Source organism: Pseudoliparis swirei, chromosome 24, assembly GCF_029220125.1.
Source record: "Pseudoliparis swirei isolate HS2019 ecotype Mariana Trench chromosome 24, NWPU_hadal_v1, whole genome shotgun sequence".
NCBI lineage: Eukaryota > Metazoa > Chordata > Actinopteri > Perciformes > Liparidae > Pseudoliparis > Pseudoliparis swirei.
The window spans coordinates 12,145,136-12,162,682 of record NC_079411.1 but is presented as its reverse complement, the minus strand read 5'-3'; the positions used below and the strand labels follow the sequence as shown (position 1 = coordinate 12,162,682).

Genomic DNA, 17,547 nt, shown 5'->3' with positions numbered 1-17,547 from the left:
TGAATGTAATTCTTAGTTGAAATGGTTGCCAGAAAATAGTCCCTCCATCCATCCTGCCAGGTAATTTGAACGAAATGAACACATCCTTTAACAGCATAGCCTGCAGTGTTTTACCTGGTGTTACACTAGTCTTACTTGCTTTGTCTTCCTGAGACTTGAGCATCTGTTAGTGGTTCTCAGATTAAATGGAATAGTGAAAAGTAGTTTGTAAGTGACATACCATGGAAGTGGCTCGAATTGAGTATAGACGTTACATGAAAAATACATCAACGTTTACTTAAGACTACTTACAGCAGTCTCCTGGCTGACTGTTTGCTGTTTGTTTGACCCTGTGTTCATCCCCACCTCTTTCTTACATGGACTATTGGTCACAATAATATGGGTAATTCAAGAATTATATTGCATCACTTTTCAGATACAGTAAGTGTAGCTGTGTACTGTATAGATTGTTTTAACAATGATTGGATGTGTCCACCTGGGTTATTGAGCATCTTGTAGCAACAGCAAAATGTTTTAATGAACCCAAACCCTAGTGACTATTATACTGCTGGCAATGATACATAACTTGACCACTGCACAATGAACAAATAGTAACAATACAATCAGCATTAATGTAGAAAACAAATTGTGAAAGGGTTTTCTTGGTTTAAATGAATTCTCTCTTAAATTTCTTTAGCAAGCAGAAAATAAAAACAAAAAAGTGTACATAGAAAAAGTGAATATCTATTAAACACATTTCATATATTTAAAAAGGTATCTGTTATATCTCTCTTATGCACACTTGGGAACGGGTTTTATGTATGTACTAACTATTACATGACAAAGAAATGTCTTAAAGTACCAGTTACACGTTATACTAAATATCATAAGTACCCAGGTTTTACCATTGGGACATTCTGGGGAACATCCAGTTTTCTAATAGGGGAGCTTCTTTATGACCTACATAAGTACATGAAACCATCAGCAAGAAGATTGGCTTTCTATATAGAAATTCTTAATGCTCGTCATTGTTGCCCAAATAGACAAAATCACACAGGTTCAGCTGGTCCTCCTGGAGGGAAGCGGGGGACGAGAGAACCAGAACCAGGACTGCGTAGGGCATACCTGCTGCAGGTCTAGTGCGGGGAAAAAATGCCAAATAGACCTGTCAACTTAAAAAATATATGTTTTTATTAAAAACCTCTAATTTGCCATGTGAATTAATATTGAACTGACTGAAATTAAGAGTAGATTCAAGTTCTTGAACTATGTTTGTCCTCAATTGCTTCTGCAGAACTTCAGAACAGTATGGTCTGCTCCGGCCATGCCAGAGAGAGAGAGAGAGAGCGAGGCCAGTGATGTTGTGTTAGAGATAAAGACGGACGAGTACGCCTTCAAGGTGGCCTTGAAGACTTGTTATATGTCGAAGCTCATATTAGTGTAGCAAATGCACTTAACGTCTAGACTGTCTCTCTCTTACACACACACACACACACACACACACACACACACACACACACACAGATTTGGGTCAGTGTTGGTTTACTGCCCAGATGTCATGACTTAAGCTGTTAAAGTGTAATGTTCTGAACAGGAAAGGCCTATGAAATTACAAACTTTGAACTGCGCTGGAACCATTCCAGCTCCATAGAGCACAATATTTACATTAAATTACATTGACGGTGGTCTCGATACCAACTGAGACAGCTATATGAAGTGATCAACTTTACCATCATGAAAACTTTACCCTACTTTAACCAGTTGAAGTCATGTTGCATGCCGACATGTTGGAGAAGTACAACTCAGACTAATAAACGCATTGACCATGATGAAAGTGGATACACACTGAGGGATGATTTAAACTGACCCTTACTAAATCTAGCCCCTAGAATGCAGTCTGACCAATTATAGCGTTGCATCAGCCAGCTGGCACAAGGGTCTAACATCTGTCCAGCTCTGCTCCAAAGACTCATGCAATGGTTTCAGATGTTCATTTTCTGGCTGGTTTTGAGGATTTAGAGTGAGTCATGGTTAAAGCATAGTGCAGGGATGTTGTGTTTTTGTAGACCAACCCAGTAATGAGCATCTAATTGGTTCTCTCGACAAAGGCCAATGAGATTTTCTCGATTTTAAATGGGTTTTTTAAAGCAATTCAATCTTCACAAATGAACACCATTTATAATGTTTGAAGCCAGATGCAATCCTCAGCACTAAAACAATAATATCTGGATATAAATAAACTACAGCAGTTATATGAGTGCGAGTACACAACGAGTCTGTACAGGCAGACTAGTCAGCCTTTTTGAGGAAAGTGCAAATTTGCGAACTAATTTCCTGATTCTGAGCCTCGTTCTTGCAGCGCACTAAAATGGTATGGATGGACTGCACTTGTACATCTCTTTTCTAATCCTCTGACCACTCAAAGCTCTTTCGCACCCATTCATAAACTGATGACTGCCCCATCAGGGATAAATAATATTCATATACCGATGGCAGAGCATTTGGGGCTTTTACCAAGAGCACATCGACATAGAATAGAGGAGCTGGGTTTGGATCACAGATCTTCTGATTGAGGGACAACCCGCTCTAACTTCTGAGGCACAGCCGCCAAATTAATGAATACTGCTTTCACTTTTTAATGATTGTAACAGTAAATTAAGATCTGGCTTTACAGGAACAAAGTTATTCCTCTATTATTTCATTGTCTTCTGTCTGGATCTCAACGTGATCTTTACGCTTTAGCTTCTATCTTTATCTTTTAAACCTGTTTTCACTCCTCAATCAGTTTGAAATCCTGGATGTATCTTTCAGACACATAATGTATTGTAGACCCTTCTGTCCTCTCTTTGTAATCGCGTTTACATTTGTCCCAAAAATGTATGACATTCCTTCAGGGAGTAAAGTTAGTGAGAGTGTGAGCTCCACGCTAATGTTAGGTCTGACAGCTTGATGGAGGAGCAGCAGGGGGCGGGTTTTAGTTAATGGTCAATCGTCTCAACATTTCCTGAAGTGTTTTTTTCTTTGCAGGTAAAATGTTTCTTCGAGAGAACAATACCATAGACATAGGGGAGGTGGATGTGGGACGACGAGCCATACAAGATGTCCCACCAGGTGAGGTTCACACGCATGTATTTTCATGTGTATCAAAGTGTAAAATCCCACACGACAAGATACACTCACGAATCACACACTAAATTGCCATTGTTTGAAGGGCACCAAACTGAAACTAATTAATTTTAATCCCACAGTCCTGCAATAGGTGCCGAGTCAACTGTAAAATCGTTTTAGAGGCTCCAGGTTTTTGGATTGTATTGTGTCTCCCCCATTTATATTAGTACGAATGTGTTCATTGAATATTGGGCTTCTATAAATGTTACAATCTACAATCCGTAAACACATTCATGTATTAAGATAGTTCATAATTTGGTATGGTTGGATATATTGTTAACGAAACCATGAATTGCGATCATTAAAAAAGTAAAGTTGAATTTAAGTAATCCTATTATATACTCAACCATTTAGTTATTCCTTCACATTAAAAGTTGGAGGGTGAATATTTGTATTTATTAATTATTCACTTCTGATTAGCCAATTTCAGCATTCTACAGTCTGTTATGTTTTTATAGCATAAAACAGCTGCTATAAACAACAGACCGTTGCTATGGATGCAGTTTAAGCTATCAGGCTTTTTTTATTTAGAAGCAATAAATGAACATTTTAAGATCAATATTTTGAGACAAATCATTGATTTCTTTAGTAAGTAGCCATCAGGGTCCTGCTCATCCTGTCGAGTCCTTTCTGCAATAATGACCAGCTCGTCGTACATTAACCCTTACTTATTATGACATTATCGTTTACATACTTTCTGAGCCTCTCTAAATATTCATTTAGTGTTTTTGAAGATTAAATATTTAGCTGATTGCAATATAATTCATTCTAATGTTTTAAGCATGGGGCATACTGTATTTCTAAATAACTTTGAGTCAGTATACTGCTTCATGTGAGCAGTTCAAGGAGATGAATAATTAATGTCAACACAGCAGTAAAGAAATACAACAATTTTTTAGAAAGAACATTTAAATTGATAATAGAATCATGTTTGAAATATGTGCTTGCGTTGTGTGTGATGGGGTATCCATGACTTTTATATTGTATTGTTGTGTGAGCATATTGATTTATGTGGTATGCAGAGGGGATTTTCTGAACACGTATCAAGAAGTGTTTAAATATTGAAATCTAAAGCTGGTTTGTTATTGTTCTTTATTCAAGGTGTGTTTTGGAGGTCTCAGTTATACATTGACCAACCGCAGTTTTTGAAATTCAACATCTCCGTCCAGAAAGACGCTCTTGTTGGAGTGTATGGACGCAAAGGCCTGCCACCGTCACACACACAGGTTGGTTGCACACACACATGCATGTGTGTGTGCCGGAGACTATTTGGTGTTTTCATCTCTGTCCCCAGAAAGAAATCTTATCTCATCAGATCAGTAGCCACCATAATTTGAAGATCGCTGCCATCGCATTAAAGAAAGTCTGCCTTCAATCACCCAGAATCCTCTGGCCTTTCTACTTTTAACAAATACCATAAGTGATGAAAAAACTTGGCCTCCCAAAATGTCAAAACCATTAATCCCTTTTGCAACTTAGCAAGTGTGTCTAGGTCAAGTGCTTTATGGATTCTTGGTTAATAATGAAGCAGATAAGCTTCTTACAAACCTAAACTACCCTTTGACGACACTTACATCTCTGTTTGATGAATCATTTCTTCTATCAAGGGACTAATCCACTTATCTGTAAAAGACAGCTTCATACAATGCCACCCCTATCACAGCTCAATGTTAGCACTTTAGATAATCAACAGTGCTGTGTGTGTGTGTGTGTGTGTGTGTGTGTGTGTGTGTGTGTGTGTGTGTGTGTGTGTGTGTGTGTGTGCGCGTGCGCGTCCTTGTTATACCCTTAATCATCTAAATTCTCATTTTTTATGGCTCCAGGCCGGCATTGTTTTAAGGTTGTCCGTCTCCATCATTCTCATGTCTCTGGAACACCTGGAAGGATTTTTTTTTACAGTCAAAGATTAAGGTCACTGTGACCTGAAGCCGACCCCTTCTCATCTTTGCTATGTTAAATATTCATGTACTGAGAAAAATATATTCAATGTTTGTGTATTTCTTGTCTTTCAGTACGACTTTGTGGAGCTACTGGACGGGAGTCGCCTCATTTAGAGACAAACGAGCGCTCAGTGACGCGGACGCAGGACATGCACGCATAGCCGGTGCACATGAGGAAGAGTCTGGAGGAGGAGTCCGACGCAAGCGCTCAGTGAACGTGCACGAGGCTGGATTCATCCAGTACCTGGACACAGGCATCTGGCATCTGGCTTTTTACAACGACGGACACAACACAGAACAAGTCTCTTACAATACCATCGTCATAGGTGAGAGAAAGCAGCATTTTGTAATAAAGGGAATACTGCAACTCTTGTTTATTGGTAAAACTGTTGGGAGGGGGACGTGAACTTCTAAAGTACAGATAACAACAACAAGCATACAACATTACCTAATGACTGTGGGCCCACTACTTGCACCTGCATTATACAACCTTGTTGTTACAGGAATTCAGATAAAAACTACATCTTTTTATAGTGACACATTTCTTCCAACCTTAACATCGAACCAAATGGCTGGACAGACATCTTTGTTGAGCTGCATTTCTAGTATTTTTATAAATGGTCACATCTAAGTGATAGAAAAGGGGGAACAAAGAGTTTGATCACAAAACAAGAAAACATTAACAATTATACTAGATAAGTTCATTCAAATGATGATGTATTTTCAACCTTTTTAAAATGGCTAATTAAAGTAAGATCAGAGTGTAATAACTCTCAGCATTTTAAGAACTGAAATTGTAGAGATATATAGTTTGACTAAGGGATATTTGACATTGTGGTTTGAAGATGTACAAAGAAAAAAGAACAGGACCTAGAATGTTTCCTCAAAAAACACCATAGTCAATGTTCAATGTCGCCTCAACTGAAAATTGATATCTGCCATGATCAAGTGTATGGAATGCACTCAATGCAGCACTCACATCTAACACAAAGAGGACAGTAATTTTTGTGTCAGTCGGAATTCTTAGGTCATTTACTCCCTTTAATAAAGGGCTATCAATGCTATGGTGGGTCTGATAGACAGACTGGGATTTATTTAGTATATTATTCGTATTAATCTTTAAGTATTGTCTTGTTAGTTAAAATTAGAATTTCTCCAAATGTTTATTTTTTCTGCATGTGAGAGTGTGCAGGAAATGGCCAGTTAGGGCCAGTTAGGTACGACGTAGAAACAGCAATTGTGTGTGTGTGTGTGTGTGTGTGTGTGTGTGTGTGTGTGTGTGTGTGTGTGTGTGTGTGTGTGTGTGTGTGTGTGTGTGTGTGTGTGTGTGTGTGTGTGTGTGTGTGTGTGTGTGTGTGTGTGTGTGTGTGTGCATATAACAGAAAAAAGAAAGGCAGCAGGATAATTGGATGTTAGAATGTGTTGATTAGGCTGTAACTATGGCAACCACAGAGTGCATGTACAGTATGTGTGTGTTATGTTTGAAGATGGACAGTTGCATATCCAGCCTACCCAATTAACTTACACCTTTAAACCACCTATCTCTCTTTCTCTCTCTCTCTCTCTCTGGCGCTCGCTCTCTCAATCAGAGTCGATTATGGAGTGTCCTCAGAATTGTCATGGAAACGGAGATTGTCTCTCAGGAATATGCCACTGTTTCCCAGGGTTTCTGGGGCCTGACTGCTCTCGAGGTAAACAGACACACACAAATACAAATATTCTATATAAAATGTATAATCAATTTTTATTCATGAGCGTGGACATAATCATTTTAGACATTTTGAGACTGAATGGGAACTTTGTAGGTTCAAATGTCTGACTTAACAAGTCTAAAAGACCAGCATGTCTAACTAATCCATGCACTGCATGTGTTTGGTCCAGCTGCCTGCCCAGTGCTGTGCAGTGGCAATGGCCAGTACTCCCGTGGCCGGTGCCAGTGCTACAGCGGGTGGAAAGGCACTGAGTGCGATGTGCCAGCCAACCAGTGCATCGACATCCACTGTGGAGGACACGGCATCTGCATCGTGGGCGCCTGCATCTGCAACACTGGTTATAAGGGCGACAATTGTGAAGAAGGTAAGACTAATTTCCACCAAAATGTACATTAGTTACATATTATGTTATTGGCTCTTGCTCTGGGACATTTTGACATGCTCTGCATCGTTTTCTAAGATAAATAGTTGTAAAGCGCGTCACTCTAAGAATTAACCTGTGTGTGAATGAGGGCAGAGGAGCCTGGAGGTGGCTGATGAGGAGCCATCCTTTGAAGGAGGATAGGGTGCAGGTTCGAGTCCTTCCCTGACCGTCAATGAGAGCCTTTGTTTGACTGCAGTTCATATGCAGGCTCCCTGAAAGAAATACATAGTTATAAACCCTGGATGCAAACATCAGGCAGTTAGCAACTATTTGATGAACAAAGTCAGAACATTTTATATTATATATTTTTCTATTAATATAATTTAAAATAATATGCAGCTCCCCACTCCCTGTGGTTACAAAGATGTAACCGTACTGCATAGAATTTAATTTTGGTGGAGCCATACTAGATCATCTCGGTCTTAAAAAGACAGTTTGGATGTTTGATGAGGTACTTATCCATAGTCCGAGTGTTACCTACACCAGACGGTGGTGGGGAAGCACCCAGTTTTCAGAAGTAACCGCTGTGGATGAGGGTAGCAGCATAGCATCATTTTGACACCTAAAGGAAAAACAATCAATATCAGTTGAAGTGTCTGCTATATATAGAATGTTTTCGCTGGTCTCCCTTGCCGTGAGATAGCTATGCAATCAATGTTTATAACAGGGAACTGAGTCCATTACCTATGCTCTTGCCAAAGCCACCAGACTCTGTTGAAAAGAATAGAAAACAGGGTGGCCAGCAAGATAAAAATGGTGGCTTTGGCCAGAGGATAGGTGGATACAGCGGCTACAATTCCCCATCGGAAACACCTGTCTGAAGGCAAGTTAAAATGGAGAACATATTCTAAATATAGGGCACACTTAAATGAATATTGATTTTTATAGGTGTCTGAAAAAGATTTGCTTCTCCAAAAGTGAGTGTTGCCTGCAGGTAATACTAACTATGGATGCAAACAACCGCACTTTAAAATATCTGAACTGGTCCTTTGAGTGGTCTTGACAACAGTCCTATGTATGTTTGATTCCCTAAAGTGTACAAAAGTGTACCAAATGTAAATATGTGTTTACAATGATATTCACTCCCCCTCTCTATCTCTATGTCTCCAGTGGACTGCATAGACCCCAGTTGTTTGGCCCATGGGGTGTGTATTCATGGTGAGTGTCACTGTCAGCTTGGCTGGGGCGGAGCCAGCTGTGAGATTGCAAAGGCCATGTGTCCTGACCAGTGTTCGGGTCACGGCACCCACAACGCAGAGACCAGCACCTGTACCTGCGACCAGAACTGGACTGGGCCCGACTGCTCCTTAGGTATGTGTTACGTTAAATGTCCTGTGGTGTGACAATCTGTCTGATGTAGATGTTTCTTTCCATCTTTCCCGCCTCATCACTTACACAACCTACAAAAAGAATAGACTTGTATGCCTTTTGAAGGGCAGAATCTCACCAAACTTTAAAAAGTTAATAAAGTGCTTTACGGAATCATTAAGAGAGGATAAAATGGGCTTGATCCACACCAAATTAAAACAAAAAAGCAATTATAAAGCAGAACATAATTAAGATAACAGTGTTAGATATGTGAGCCCTTAGCAACAGGTGAAAAAGATGGGATCCATAGTCTGTAAAACAACCAGCAAGGCATAACTTGAATAAGATGGTCAATTATGCATAACCAGTACATAATTATGAGGAGTGATTTTACGCATTAGTTTTACAGGTAGTGTACTCTTCTGCAGCTCGGCTACCCTGAAATGTTCACTTTTAGAAGTTAGCCAGGAGAACCTTGCTTAAGGATATCACTCTTGGGGTTGTGAGGTCAGTGGCATAGCTGAGGCTAAACCGCATTAAGGCCAGTGAAATCAGCAGCATCTCCAAATCAATTCTTTGGCGTCCAATGAAGAGGAACTAGAATAGAAGAGCGATGGTCTCAAGATGACTTGCAGCGTGTTGGACGGTGGAAGGAGTCAGAGTGCAACAATCTGGACGGTGTGAAAGGGTAGCACAGATACATTTTCATGGTCTTTGTGGATAAGTAAGTTAGATAAAACATGACACATGTTGACTCAATCGCATCCAGAGTTGAGAAACAAAAAAACACCATAAATTGTTATCCTATGCTACCAATGCAAAACCATTTTCGTTCACCCTACTCTTTTAAATATCCGTTAAATAGAATTTTAAATAAAAAAAGTGCTTTTTTGGAAACATAATCACACCTGAATTACATTTCTTTAAATTGGAAAATATTATCTTCAATGCTACTTGCAAAACATTGACTTTCAACATTTGTTATTTGTCCTACAATATGTGTCTGGCAGCTAAAGCGAGGGAAATGATTATGATCATATTTAGGAAAGTCAAAGCACTTATACAGGTTGTGAAAAAATAGTGTTCTTTCTTGGTTGATTATTTAAAAAGTCAACGCTGACTTTAAAGCATAAAACAGGACACATTTACTTTGTAGAATATTTACCCCAAACCACCATCTTTCCCTAACCTTAACCTAAGAGTTGTATTTGCCTACACAACTACATGTGGGGCCAAAATCCCCGTCTCAATGTCTCAATTATGTCATTTGTGAACCCATCCACCCAACATCTCTGACATAACAAGAGCAGCCATTAATTTCCTCCTAAATGTATTAGGCGAAGCAGAGGGTTGCATTTAAAAAAAAACAAGTCCTTCAATTGTAATTGACAGGATAGGTTTTATTATTATAAATATTATTGTTATGTCTGTCGGATGAGAGAGAGAGAGAGAGAGAGAGAGAGAGAGAGTTAGATGATGCCGACTAAGAGGTGAGATAGTAAAAGCTGTTGGAGGAAAGCAGATCAGTAACAGATGGCTTGACATAAAAACAAAGACGAGAGGAAAAGAGATGTGTGTGAGCACACATTCTCACTTCGGTTTGTGTTGCCGTCGGCTGTTACGCAGAGTATCGTCTTGTTAAAACCATAAAACACACCTCCACTTAAGTGCTGTCGCTTTGGGAAACACACACAAATTAATTACACACACACAAACATATCCTTAGTTATGGCATGTTTCTGACTTTTGAACACACTCACAACATAGATCGGTACAAACCAGACAAATACCATGATGTATATTTCACATAATGCATCTTAACAGTATTTATTATGATAATTCTTCAGTGCCTTAAACCACATTTGCTGAAGTACATTATTTATATGGCACGAACAAATAAATACAGTATAAAGTAAAAAAGCAGTCAGCATTGTGATTCCATGTATTAATATCTCTTTTTGTGTCTCCAACAGAGGTGTGTGTGGTGGAATGTGGCAGCCACGGCGTCTGCTACGGCGGCGCGTGTCGATGCGAGGAGGGCTGGACAGGACCGGTGTGTGGCCAGAAGGCCTGCCACCCTCTGTGCAGCAAGAACGGAGTGTGTAAGGAGGGGAAGTGTGAGTGTGACCAGGGATGGACAGGGGAGCACTGCAATATTGGTGAGTGGATCACATGCCACACACACACACACGCACGCACACACACACACGCACACACACTACAGGAAAAAGTGTAAGAAGGGAAAGTGAAAACGTGACTAAGAGGTTACTCAGGATGCACAAAAATAAAGAAGAAAAGAAAAACACACGTTTGCAGATAGGAGTGTTTTCCCCACTTTTCCTGGATCATTTTGCAGATAGCCATCGATATGTGTGCTCTGTGAAAAGACAGGAAGATTCTAAAATAATCTGGTTTGACTTACTTACTTAGGTTCCCAGTAGGACAAAATGAGACACAGCCTCAGAAGAGTTGGTGGGTAGGCGGGTCTCTTTTCTTCACGGCTGCTGCCAGGGTGAGATTAGTGGAAACGGTTGCCGCTAATTATACGAATGTCCATTTTTGTGTTGGTTTTCGTTGGCGTTCAATAAAGCCGGAGCTTGTGTAAATGAGATCCAGGCTTGTAAAAAAGCTAAATCGACCGATAGAGTGAGTCATGGTTGACCATCTCAATGGGAAATGATGTTATCATCAACTCCCTTTTATCACCTGGGGTCAGCCCAAGCGCTGTAAGAACATTCCTATCCGTGTTCATAATAATCAATAGTTTCTAGGATTGAGTGCCTGTGTCCAGGTTGCTGCCCAAACGCACTGAAAGAGAATTGATGCTTCTTTGGTGGCCTTCAGGCATCCCCAACATGACAGAACCAACAGCATTTTAGGAATATTGTCAATGTTATAATACTCCTTCATTTTTTTAAGGTCCTTGAAAACTATAAAGTGGATATAAGATTACTCTATTGATATGATGAATACTGAATGAAACTCTAACTGGATAATGTGAAATAGACGTCTATCTGCTAGAGATGAAAGACTTCTTTTACCTCATAAATATTCTTTGGCTGAAGACAGACACCTTCCTGTGGAGGACACACAAACCCGACAGCACCACAATTTATTTTGGTCTGGCGCTAGCTGTGTTCTCATTTGATGCACACAAATGGAGTAGCAGTTTGGCTCACCTCATAGCGCTGTTGGTGTGTGTTTGGCGATTCAAAACAAAAGTTGTACTTTAACCCTTGTGTTGCCTTCGGGTCATTTTGACCCGATTCAATATTTAACCCTCCTGTCGCCTTCGGGTCAATTTGACCCAATTCAATGTTTAATGTCGGTGTTCTTTCGGGAGTCAACAAACAAACATAAAGTACCTCACACTTAAACTTGGAAAACAATATTAATTCTAATAATTTTCTGGAGATTTTAATAGCTGGGGTCATATTGACCTCAAGGGTAAAATATGTTAGTAAATATAAAGGTAACAGGAGGGTTAAACATTGAATCGGGTCATATTGACCCGAAGGCGACAGGAGGGTGAAACATTGAATCGGGTCAAATTGACCCGAAGGCAACACAAGGGTTAAAACATGTGCATCATATGCTTTCAGTGCGTTTGGGGTTGTAAATCCATGACAAATCCACCATCAGCCATTGTTGGGCCGATGGTGAGCGTCTGTGGCCCTTGTTTCTGCCCCGTGCCCCACACCATCGGAACAGAAAGCTCTTTTTCATCTTCATCTCATCTGATCATCCCAATACGCAAACCTTTTCACAATGACACAGCCATCTGCCATGTAGCTTAGTGGTGAGGGATAGTGGTGTGAAAATGGTGCCGGCTGCTTTGCTTTTTGTATGTTTTTGTGAGTTTCACTTGATCATATTGAAATTGATTTTACAAAAGAAGATTTGTACAGAATAATGAAAAAAAGGTTCAGAATAGTTTAAGAAAAGGGTTCAGAATAGGTTTACAACAACAACAATAACATAGTTTTACAATAACAATAACATTGATCTGGATCGATATATATATCAACGATCCAATGTCATCGATGCAAAATGAAAAAATAGTCATACCATCATATATAAGATGGGCTTTTATTTTGAACATTTCCCCTGGCATATCTATGTTACCATTTCCGTCCAAGTGCACCTCACTCCTACAGAGCCCAGGATTAAATTTAGAAATTATTTTTGTTGCTTTTTGTGAGTTGAAATGTAACTGATCATCTCATGTCGATTACAGGCCCCTGCATTGAATAATAATAATAAGAAGAAGAACTTTATTTATAGAGCATCTTTGAGATTACAAAGTGCTTTGACTGACAAAGCAGCAAAAGCAAGGCAATAAAACAAGAAAGATAATAATTAAATCTGGATAGTACAACAGATGAAACAATCAAACCGATCGATGCGATACAAATAAACTAAGAAATCAAATAAATAAGATAATTTTAAAGTAAACACCCATGAGTTGGGGAAACCCCTTCCTTCTGTGTGGTAATAGTTCAACAGTGTTGCTCTCCTCTTTTCTTTTTTTTTTTTTTTTCCCCTTATTTTTTTTTTTTTTGGTTTTCCGAGTCTTTGAGGGGGGGGGGGGGATGTCTATGTGTACAGATTGTAAAGCACTCCGAGACAAATTTGTAATTTGTGAAATTGGGCTATACAAATAAACTGAATTGAATTGAATTGAATGAGCAGTAGAAGCCTTATAGCAGCTTCAGCTCCCCACCGAGCCTTCTCTTGCTGTCGAACAGACAGGCAGCTTCCGTTTGTCTGGGAACAAGTTGCAAACAGCAGTGAGAGGGGGGAATCCATTTGGAAGGCCGGCCCATCAGCTCCATTGTTTAGATGGATCGCATGGCTGGGGAGAGGATTCATACTTCCTCTGTCTTCGAGTCTCCAACCATCACATTTACATCTTTAAATGTACTAGAAACTGTGACCACACTGTAGATTTCCATAATCTTTCATTGGATTTCTATTTTAGCATGGACATATCCGAGCTTACATCACGTCTATGTTTTTTTCCGTAAAACCAGAGCAGCTCAACATTTAAGAAGAAACTAACAGAAACAAAAGTCAGTCTGACTTTGGACCCTAAACATTCACTTGTGTGAATGAGCTTCTCAGAATATGATATTCTGCTTTTATCTGTCTTCTCACTCTCTCTTTCTCTCTTTGCATCTGATTACACTTCTACCACTGGCTGCTTTCTTCATTGATTCACTCGGGATCTGCTGGCCTCAGTGATTGTGATGCTGGATACTAGATATGTTTGACTGTTCTACTGCATGTAGACTTCCTATCGATCTCTTTACTTCCTTTGTTTGTGTCCTTTCTTCTCTAAGCTCACAATCCGGACATTAGAGTAAAAGGTACTGTGCTCTTTTCTCTTCTTCTCCTCACCAGCTTTTTCTCGTCATCCCTTCTTCTTTGGCTTTTCTCTTCCTGTTCTGTGGAGCTGTGGCTGCGTCAGTGCTTATTTTATTTACTTACCGATTCAGACTTTTTTGTTTTGAATATCTTGTATGTATTATGTTTTTTTCCCCTCCTCTGTCATTTTGCCAGCTCCGATAACATGTACATACTGTTGCTCTTAACATTTCAGGATTTTAATAATGCCCTGAGCAAAATGTACATTGGCTTAATAATCTTTTTCATACTGGATTGCACACTTTAATTATTTAATTAATTACTTTCCAGCTTTGTTTTGAGATAATTGATTTATCTTTGTATGTTGTCCACTGGTTCCTTAGAAGTAGCTTGACTTTTTTAGTTATCCAATTCTGGGACTTCCTCGACAACAAAGTCTGAAGTCGTTCATACTCATCAATTTCTTCAACATATTTGCAGTAAACTGTTTTTTTTAGGGGTTCACTAATCCAATATAGTTATTATATCATTTTATTCTGAATTGGTTATACATTTATGACTTATATTTTAAGTTTCTGTGCTCTACAGCTGCAGTGAACATCTATAAACAATGTAGCGATCTAGTTTGTTGAAGCTGGGTCAAAAGAAAAGTGAAAATGAAGCACAAACCAGAACTGTTTCCAAATACAAAACCCTTGGGGGAAAAAAGATATTGAGTGGTTAATGTTCTACTTATTCCCTTCTATGTTTGACATTGTAATATTTCACATTCTTAGTTGCTCTGGATGGTCAAGACATACACGCTCAGTAAAAGCACAGAATATATAATATTAAAAGTTTCTGAGACTTTGAAATAGGTTTCATGTTCCCTGTCTGTATAGCCAGACCCCACACATGTGTGAATGGGTTCAAGCGGCCATAATCTGACTTGCACAGTCGACTTTTGTGCTAAAGACAGTCAGACAGGACACGTGTGTAATTATTTAAGTAAGTAAGTATTTGCACAGTCACAAAGTAAATGGCTATTGTGACAGTGTTATATCGATTTAGCTAATTTAAGCCTTATTTCTCTGCAACATGGGACTATTCTCGATAAGGGGCTTTATAATACTTGCTCAGGGGCAATGGAAAATAAACATTTTGGATCAGCACGTATTTAAAGCTCCCTTCAATCATTTATAGTTATAAATTTTTCTTGGAGTCAGCATCAGAGGAACTGCAGCTTAGGACACGTGAGCTGCGGTGGTCGCAACATTTCTTTAAAATTCTAATGTGCACTACATTTAACCGCATATTAATGTAATAGTTCATGTTACAGCAATTGTATGATTTTACACCTAGATAATTTTGTATTCACTGAAAGGTGACAGAACACCATTAGGGGAGAAGTCGTTGTTTGAGAGGCTTCTTTTGAATATTATTTAGAAAATATTTGTGAAACTTGTTTTTACTTTAAATGTTTTATGCTGCCTTTTGTCTTTCTTCCCTCTTGTGTGGTCTAAATTTGAATGAAGACAGCTTTGAGTGAAGGGATCATTGTGAATTTGTTGAGGTTCTACTGCTGTGTCTTTCTCTGTGTTACTGCACTCCCGTGATCCCAACTCTTTCTTCCTTTCCTCCTCCTCCCTTTGGCTGCCATTTCCATCTGTCCATCAGAGAGAGTATATTTGGCAGTGCTGCTTTTGTTTAGATTTACTTTTTTTCCCTAATTTTCCTCCCTCTCTCCCTCGTGCCCTCTCCTATTCTCAGGATATAAAGGTAATTCATGCCAAAGACTTAATGAAGGCCTTGCTGTACCAGTAACACCACCACTCTGCTTCGTTAACTTCCTTTGATTCTGATTTATTCCATTTTATTTAATTTTTTTTTAAACTTTCAGTCTTTATAAAAACACAGCATACTGTTTTTTTTATTTATTTTTATTATTAGAGCTTATATTTCAGCTCTCTTTTTATCAATCTTGTTTGTTTTTCTGTCACATCATTATTGACCCTGTCTCTGATTTTCACACACAAAACAGACTTTACTATAAATATATATATATATATATACATAAATATATATATTGTACTTTTACAAAATGCAAATGCGCACACACATACACAAGCAGACACAAACCCAAGGTGTGTGATTCCTGTTTTGTCTTGCGTCCACAAGCCTGCTCTATGTATTTGTGAATTCAGCCAGCTGCTGTTCCTTTGTCCTCCATCTATCTCATCCTCACGTTCCTGTCTCTCTCTATCTGTCTCTCCCTTTCTCCAGCTCACCTTCCATCTTTACCTCCATCCCTTGTTCTGTCTGTCCAGCTGGGCTTGGCTTGGTTCTGATTCTCACCTGTAATTAATCTGATTGCCAGCCTCACTGTCTTATCTGTGATTGAGGAATGTCCAACAGAGGCATAAAGTATAGCCTTTGGAGGCATGCAGTCCAAACCACCCGGTCCTCCCTATACTTTGTGCGCTGTGGATCTGTCTACCTGTTGTGTTTTCACATGGATTTTAACATGTGATGTTGTTGTTTTTTTCACTGACAATTCCAAAGAAATACATATTTACAGAGCAAAAAATAGAGAAGCTGCTGTCTTTATCAACTGGCTGGGTGTCAAACTCAACTCAGATTTGATTAAACTTCCCTTCTTTTTTTTAAAGATAATCTTTACAATTTCCAACATCCTCAGAATGTTTCACTTTCAACTTTGATTTTTTTTTTTTTGTATGCGGGGTTTTTTCATCAATATTTTATGCAACAATAACATCTTGTTTCTTTGTTTACAGATGAGAAAAATATATATTTTTTGATTTATTTCCAATTGAAGCCATGCAGCGCACAAAAGCCATTTTGGCTGTCGGCAATCTTAGTGGTTCATGTGAAACTACAACTTCAGTACATTTCACCAAAGGCTGACTGTTTGTCTGTCTGTCGGTCTGTGTCCCTCACATGTGGGTTAATGTATTTATCTGTCTTATTTGTCAATCGATCTGTCTTACAGTGTCACTCCATTTGTTGGAGAAAGGCTCATCACACGGGTCCAATTGCTTTTATACACATCAGGCTTGAACAGATATGGATCTTTGATGTCTTTTGAATGTATCTTTTGAATGAGGCTAGCATCCTGTGTTGAAATATGTTTTCATTTTTTTTTAAAGGAAGAATTTAGTATTTCCTTGAGAAGTCTTGTGAGATGAGTGAAGCTTCTGAAACAGCATTCAGACCTTTTAGACTGGGGCAGGATGTTTAAAATGTTGTATTCTGAGTTGTTATCCCAAAGGCAATCTCAAAACCCATCGACTGGGGGCTATGTTTGTGGGGTTCCAGTGCCAGCTGATAACCGGGCCAAGACTTCCTCTTCTGTGAGCTGCTCGTTGTTTAAAGTCCGATTAGCAACTTGAGAAGCGAGACTGTCGTTAATAGACGACGCGTACGACCCTTACAAGCTAATTCTAAACCAATAAACAACTCAAGCTTTGTCAGGAGACAGCTGTGGGTTGCCACATTTCTTCTCAGCCAATGCATTTCCCCTCTTTTCGTCTACACAAGGACTGTTTACCTGCATTCATCCAAAGTCCACTCAAATGTGATTGGTTATAGTTATTACTGATAAGTAAAAGAGAAAAATAATATGTTTTAAGACCATCTCGTCAAACTAAAC

The 17,547-nt window shown here is 39.1% G+C and overlaps 1 protein-coding gene across 1 annotated transcript in view; it reads left to right on the top strand.

Moving 5' to 3' along the window:
* tenm3 (teneurin transmembrane protein 3) overlaps positions 1-17,547 on the top strand; it is a 180,778-nt gene that overhangs the window by 94,670 nt on the left and 68,561 nt on the right. Inside the window, 8 exon segments of the mRNA XM_056408324.1 lie at positions 3,007-3,090; positions 4,249-4,373; positions 5,160-5,197; positions 5,199-5,413; positions 6,677-6,778; positions 6,969-7,163; positions 8,334-8,534; positions 10,505-10,690. Coding sequence (XP_056264299.1) covers positions 3,007-3,090; positions 4,249-4,373; positions 5,160-5,197; positions 5,199-5,413; positions 6,677-6,778; positions 6,969-7,163; positions 8,334-8,534; positions 10,505-10,690 — 1,146 coding nt within the window.